At 53.0% G+C, this 7,450-nt stretch overlaps 1 protein-coding gene across 1 annotated transcript; it reads right to left on the bottom strand.

Annotated features, from left to right (window-relative positions):
• Positions 1 to 2,049: 2,049 nt before the first annotated feature.
• On the bottom strand, positions 2,050 to 5,243 carry INAFM2 (InaF motif containing 2). Its single transcript, XM_070378240.1, has one exon. The coding sequence runs from the start codon at positions 4,685 to 4,687 to the stop codon at positions 4,229 to 4,231; it is 459 nt and encodes a 152-aa protein (XP_070234341.1). The 5' UTR covers positions 4,688 to 5,243; the 3' UTR covers positions 2,050 to 4,228.
• Positions 5,244 to 7,450: the final 2,207 nt, after the last annotated feature.

The raw sequence follows: 7,450 nt of genomic DNA on the forward strand, positions 1-7,450 counted from the left end.
AGGCAGCCAAGCCCAAGCCCCTCAACTTGGCAGTGAAGAAACTCTGACCAGAGCGGCCAGTGAGGCTGTCATCTAGCAATTCACCCCTGAACCCAGGTTATCGACTGTGGATGCAGGTACACAAGCGGATCACGATGGTGACACCACAATGACACTAGGGCCGGCTCTAGCCAACACACATCAAGCAGATGATCGACAACCCTGAGTGCCTGTTCCTGTGTGCAGGCCCTGTGCTGGTCTTTGAAACGAACAAGGCCACTGTGGTCCCTCCCTCCGCCGAGGGAGACCAACAAAGAGTACCGTGGTGGCCCTTCTGTAAGTGCACTGCAATTCCAGAAATCCCTCCATTCTCTGCACACAGGAAGGGGGGGACAGTTACTACCTCTTTTAAATAGCTGTGGTAGCCCTAAAGCTTGGGACCTGACCTTTCAGTTCCCCTTAAAGAAACATGTAGAAACAAGTTGATGCTCTCCACTCAGCATTTCAAAACAGGATATAAATACTCAATGCAAGAACACACTATCTTAGGACTCCCTAGTGAAAAGCAAAAAACAAGGTAGACAGAAAAAATTCCAAAGCTGTGGTCTCATATGTGTGGAAATCTAGAGCTGTTAGGAAGAAAAATGTTTCTTATACTGGAAACTTCAGAGAAACCCTTCCTCAGCACAATGGGGGACAGAAATGATACCCACACAAGCCCAGTCTAAACGGCTCGGCAAACCCCTCAGCCCTCATTCTCCAAAATACACTTTCTTAAGAGGTGGTTATTTCATCAAATTCAGGCTGTCAGGAAATAAATCATACAGTCACTTGTAATATAAGCAAATACCTAGAAATGGTCCAGGTAGTCCTGGTTCAAAGCAGTTAAAAGTAAAGTAATCTTGCCCAGACTTCTTCCTGGCTCAAAACCTGATGGGCAATTTTGCAGCTAATTTCTTACCCTTGAAAATAAACCGATTCTGACCGCTGCTCTCACCACCAGGCCCTGCTCTGGTGGAGCAGTGCCCTTCACTTTGGTCAGCAGGTTCCCGCTGCACACACTGCTATATGTGCCCAATGTGTGAAGCCGTGTTCAACGGCAGAAGCCACATGTTCCTGGCTCCAGAAAGGAGGGGCTGGCTAAACCTTGGAAACTCTTTCACTCCCCTTCTGCTCTGCCTTACCAAGCCCTCTCACAGAAAGCCATTGTGTAGGTTCAAGAAAGAAAGAAAAGAAGGGCGGACTTTTCCTGGCTCCCCTGCGGACTACAAGGTGATATAAAAGCACAGCAGCCACCCCCAACAGCTCTGGAGAAGTGCAGGCCTCAGGGGGCTCCACCGACACTGGCTTCTCACTCTGGTTTGCGCAGGGCAGCATTGTCTAATAATGAGCTGAGCTCAATTGCTTGCTGTGTATTTTGCAGCACAACTAATCCCTCATATTTGTGCTTTTCACCCACAAGTCTTTTATTGTTTGCTCTAGGGAAGAAAAAGCCTCACCTTTGAAGCAACCCACACCTTCTCTCTGCCCTGTGGCTCTCTCGCCTCCTCCTCCTCCGTTGTAGACAACGCTCTGACCAACCACTGCAGATGCATCCATTTGTCTCCCCCAATATTAGCGCTTCTTGAGCTTTCTAGGGGCCAATGGTCTAAAGGTGAGAACAGCGATTCTATCAGGCAGCTGATCTTCTAGGTCTCAGCCAGCTCAGTGTTTATAATAATTCTTAAATGCACGCTTACTGGTCCCTTAGCTTCCTCAGTTAGGCATCTGCTCAGAGTCCTTTAAAAGAACTTTTTCCAACCAGTGTGAGGTTAGCCAAAGGTAGCTGAACTAGATATCACTGTTCTTCCCACCCCGAGATTGCTTCCGGACTAAGAGGATTCCTGCCACCCTTCACTGATCAATTTGGTCAAACCATCAGGCACAGAGAACATTAGAGCAATTTCTTTTCCCTCCTACACTTATTTATCATCACCCATCCACCACACCTTAGACCACTGCCTCTTTCAACCTCTAACTCCTTCCCCAAGAAGTATGAAAAGAGAAACGATCAACTTACACGGGCTGACGTAGAGTTCTTAGAATGTATTTTTGTTCACCTGAAAAATAAAACTTTTAAAAAATATACAGGACTTTTTGAGTACAGGTATATCTTAAATGGCTGAATTATAAATAATGTCTCTGGTCACGCTCACAGCTGGGGCTGGAGCTGATGTCCCAATTCCAGTGAAGGTGTTAAGAGTCTGGAGGCCAACAGCTGAACCCACAAGTGGTCTCTCTAGACGCCGATCCATCCCAAAGTGGATTCAACAGTCCAGAATGCAGGGGTCAGAATGGGGACAGGGGACTGGACTCCCAGATGTTCTCCTGCCAGTTCAAAGGATTCTTGGAATAAGAGATCGATTTACAAATTATTAAAATATAGGACTAAAAATTCACACAATAAATACAAATTACAGGTTATTATTGAAGTTATAAAGTGGCATTCTATGTTTCTTCCTCCAGGCCCTCACCAAAAATTTAAAAAGGTCTCAAAGGCTTCCTGATGACCAAAGTCAAGTGCTCGGAAATCTCCTTCAGCCAAGACACCTTGGGGGTGCTACCAGCCTGCCCCTAGGCAATGACAGCTCAGCTGCTTTTATCTTGCCCACAGCAGGACATGGCTGAAATCGAGGCTGTGGTCCTGTAAACCTGGATCAGAGCTAACTGGAGTATAGGCCAGAAAACTGGAGAGACAAATTGTTTCAGGACTCAGGTGGATAAGTTGTTGTCGTTGTTTTAAAGTGCCTCATTTCCCAAAAAGGAAACATGAAGGGGTTTGATATCTTGTCACTACCCACACTCAATTGCCTAAAAGCAAGTGGCTGAAGGAAATGGAATCCAAATTGAGGATGTAGAATTCTTGTGGCCCCAGAGCTAGCTTTACAAATCTGTCATTTCACCTACTGCTTCTCATCTCAATGAAAGTATAGGCTGTGTGTAAGTAGGGCTTATCAGGAGAGGTAAAGACTAGCCAGTTTAACTTTCCATGGGTGGTCTATTATCTGGCTATCAAAACACAATCCTGAGCTTGAAGCCCATCTTTCAGCCCTTCGAGTTCCATAGTACAACTCAAAACCAGAGGATGTGCTCAAAGCTCTGGATTTACAACAGATTTCATTCTAATCACAGGGCTACACTGTCACCACAGGCTCAGGGCAAGAGGGAAGGTGAAGGTGATTACAGAACAAGACCTAACCTTGAAGAACAGGGAAAAAAAAAAAAAGATAAAACATTTGTGATCCATTCTACTTACAAAAGCTTGCTCTTCCTAACCTCTGTGAGAAGGCCAAGGGTTGAAGCACAGAGACATTGCTCTTTCCCTTCCTTTCTTCCCTGGCGGGTATCCAGATACTTAGGGCTGGAATAGAAAGCCTCTTAGGTGGGGGCACTAGGGTGGGAAGAGGAGGGGACGGGTACATTCCTCACCCTCCCCAAACTGCTTCTACTTCTTCAAAGGTTTTCCATTGTCCTTTCAACAGGTTTGAGAACGATTATACTCTTTTGTGTCATAAACCTCTTTCTGAAATAGGAGGGGGAAAAGGTAAAAAAGTGGGTAATGAAAAAGTGTTTATGCCCTTCTGGCTAGCTGCACTTTGGGGGCCAGCAAATAGCCCTTGCTTAACCCCATCAGTCAGTAGCTACCCAGGGTGTGGGAGGATACATGTAGTTCTATGTAATTATAGCTTCTAGTGCATATGTCAACAACTATATACAGGGATCTATAAATTAAATGCATCTGTGGCCACTGCAACTAGGTTGACGTACCTGAGCTCCACTACTTTCCGTGCCTGCCTCCTTGCAAGAGCTTCGGCTTATTAAAGAAGAGCCCCTACAGCTCCCTCCTTTCTTTAAGTCTTGGGGGAAAGCCCAAGTCACCCCTCCACGTAGGATACATAAGAGCTAGCGGCGCAGAAGGGTTCAGTGCTGGGATCTCCCCACCCCTCCCCCACCCCCCTTATGGCTCAGGGCCCTGGCGCAGCACCGTCCGTAGGAAGACCAAACCCGGAGCCCCCGGGGAATAGTGGTCCCTTGGCTGAAGATGAGCTGCAGGGCCCTCACCCCTGGGGCGAGCCGGCGATCATCGGAGGAAGAGAGGCGTTCACTCCCGTGGGGGTCACTTCCGCGGGCTCCCCGCCCGGTCCTGCTGCAAAGTCCTGCCTCCGGGCTTGGGGAGGATGGTTTCCGGCCGCCCCTGCCACCGAGGGGTTCAACGACTCCCCGGCGCTGCCGCCGCTTCCTCCTCGTCCTCCTCGGCCCCCCGCGGCTGCTCCAGCGGCCCGGCCTGGGGGCTGTCGGCAGAGGGCTCCGGAGACACGGGCCGCGCCGCCTGCAGCGGGGGCGCGTCGCGCGGCGCCTCGCGGCGGGACAATCCCGTGCTGTTGGGCCCCGCCGCCGCCCCCGAAGTCCCGGACGGGCCGGTGGCGTTGGAGCCGCCGGGGGGCGGGCCGGCGGCTCCCCCCGAGGTCCCGGCGCCCACCGGCTGCCAGATGAGGCTGTAGTAGACGGCGAGCACGATGGCGGCCAGCGACACGGAGAGCACGTAGGCGAACACAGTGGCGAGCCGGACCCACTTCTTGTTGGTCTTGGCCGCCATCTTCGCCTTCTTGTCCCCGGTGTAGGTGGCCGGCTTGCCCCGCTCGGCCGGGGTCGCGTCGCGCTCCTTCATGGGGGGGCCCCGGCCTTTGCCCCGGTGCTCCACGGCCCCGGTTGGAGGGGGCCTGGCGGCCTGCAAGGACTGGGCAAGGGGCGGCCCGGCGCCCTCGGTTCCCGGCCGCTCGGCTCTCCGCAGCCGCTCCTCACGCCGCCAGCCCGCAGCCCGCCACTGCGTCGCTGCAGCCGCCGCCGGGGCCTGGACCAGTCACCGTCGCCAGCGCCGCCGCCGCCGCCGGCCCGTCAGTTGCTTCCTCGCTGCTGCCACAGCCACAGCCGCCACAGTCGCCCGACTCCAAGTCCCCATCCGCCGCCGCCGCCGCCTGCCCGGCCGCCGGCCGCCCGGTCTCCAGTGGCCGCGCGGACAGCGCTCTCCACTCCAGCCGGGCTCCCCCGCCTCGCGCGCCGGCAACAAGGGGCGGGGGAAAGCGCTGCTGGGGGCTGCCTCTTAAAAGGGCAACGGCGGGGGTCCGGAAGTGCCGCGCGGGGAGGAGGCTGGCTGCTGGCGGGCGCCGGGAGCCCCCCCCCCGCCGGGACGCCCTGTTAAGAGAGGGTTAACAGAGGCTGTCTCTTAAAAGGGCAACGTCGCCGCAGCCCCGCACGGGCTGACGCGGCGAGGGTGGGAGCCTCCGGCGCTTCTTTAAAAGGGGAACAGCGTCTTTTAGGGCGGAGTGGTGAACTGGGAGCCCGGCGGGGAGGGGCGGTCGGAGCGCGGAGCTGTCAACTCTGGCGCCTCCCCTCTGTGTTCAGACTGCCCGAAGTGACAGGTTATTTAGCAGCAGCGGCTTCCGCTCCCAGGCCTCAGTTTACCTCCAGAGGCGGGGGGTGATTTCACGTTGGTGCTCTCGACTCGCGCCCCGTCCCACGTACCCTCCGGGAGGGTCTTTCAGACCCCTTTACTCCTAGGCAGCCTGGCCCACGTCTGGCGTAGGCAGCCCAGGAACCTGGAGAATGCACTGAGGTTGCAGCTGGTCGGTTCCTTTCCTAGCCCTCACTCCCACTTGCAGCCGCATCCCGCCTGGGCTTCAGGCGCTCTCCCGATTCTCTGTCCTCTTAGATTCCGGAGTCGGGAGAGTACACGTGCTGAGCTGGTTCTCCAGACTCTCCTCCCACCTTAGTCCTGAAGTTTGCAACAGGTCCCAGATCCCGCTTTAGGGGGATTCTGGCTCCCGGGTTTAGGCTTGATCCATGGACTCAAGAGGTTCCACTGAACCGGTGGAGCGGCTTACAGGGCTTTCCCCTCCTCTGACCCAATTCAGGTCTCAGCCTGGGCGGTGTTCCCTTGCCACCCTTCCCATGTGGGGCTTGTCATCCCTCCTTTAGGTGCTGAGGACCCCTCTCTAAGCTCGGACTCTCGGTAGCCACTTCTCTTTTGTCTTCTCTCCGCCCCCGCCTGCATTGCCTGTTTGTGAGATTTTCTAAAATTTCTGGTTCTCTCCTCCTTGAGTTCTGCTTCCTTAGTTCCCAGAGCTGTGTCTATGGACCGCCTGGATATCTCAATGGGTATGGGGGAACTGCCTTGGAGTGGCGGGGGTCGGGTGGGGAGAAGACAGTTCTCATGCGGTTCTGTGGGTGAATCTTTCCTCCTGGCTTCTGGCTTCAGATTCTGTGGAGCTGAACCATCTTTATCTTTTCCATTTCTCCAGCTTCTTAGTTTCAAGACACCATGCCCCCTTACGAAGAAGTCCCACCTCAACGCTGCTTCCCTGCCTCCTCAGCAGCACAGAAGTCAAGTGGCTGCCAGAGTTGAGTGTGCTGTTGAGTGTCTGGAACTGCAGCACCATAGCCAGGTGATTCCTGAAGCTCAGGTGCGAGTCTGCCACTAGCAATGGCCAGCCGGACTTATTTTCTGAGAAATTTTAAGGACATTGAACATGTGGAGTGCTTATTGCCTTCTGCAGGCTGATGGGGAAAAGACAACCACTCCTTCCCCATTCTGCTCCCACGGTGGCCAGAGCCCATCATGCAGGATGACCTGTTAAGTCGAAACCCCTGGATTGTCTCTGGATGTTGAACTCTCTTCTCTCCCTTACTCTCTGACCTTCCTGGTAGGACTGTTCCTATCAGCTATACCAAGGTGAATTATTAGTAAAGATTCCACGTGAGTCCATCCAACCCAAAGCCTCCTTCCAACTGCTTCCTTGAATGCACTCAGTTTCTTCTGTTGCAAATTAAACTTCTTTCTTCTTGCTTGGCTCCCAGTGGAGTAGGAAAACAGCCTGTCACTTTTTTCCATACCGAAGAATAAATATACTTGCAGCCCCTATTCAAATCCTCTCACCCTATTCTTCTCCAAACTAAACAGTGCCAGCTTCTTTAACCTGTCATCAATAAGCTCTATTTATTATCTGGATTTACACAGTGTCTTTTACCCTAGGAACTCAAAATGCTTTCAGATATAATTGAGCCTGATCTCCGCGGTGCCTGAGCCATTAAGAAACCATTAGTGTATTCCTATTGCAGGCAACTAAATGGCCCCCTAGTGGCCTGAAAGTGAATATGCTTCTTTAAGAGCCTCTCTTGGACTAAGGGTAGGCAGAGTCAGAGCAGAGAATCAAAGCAGCTTGGGGACAGAATAGGCCCCAAAGGTCCTCTTTTGTAAATACCCTAGAACCTTGCCCACAGCATTCTATGGAGCACCCTCCAGCATCAACTAAAAGACCCTCCATGTTGGTGTACCTTATTGTCTGCTCCCTAAGGCAGCCCTTTTAGGGTTTGGAAAGTTCTGACCAATTGTAGCAGCAGCGACATGCACATCTTTATTATATGCTCAGCATTA

The sequence above is a fragment of the Bos mutus genome, chromosome 10, assembly GCF_027580195.1.
Source record: "Bos mutus isolate GX-2022 chromosome 10, NWIPB_WYAK_1.1, whole genome shotgun sequence".
Lineage (NCBI taxonomy): Eukaryota > Metazoa > Chordata > Mammalia > Artiodactyla > Bovidae > Bos > Bos mutus.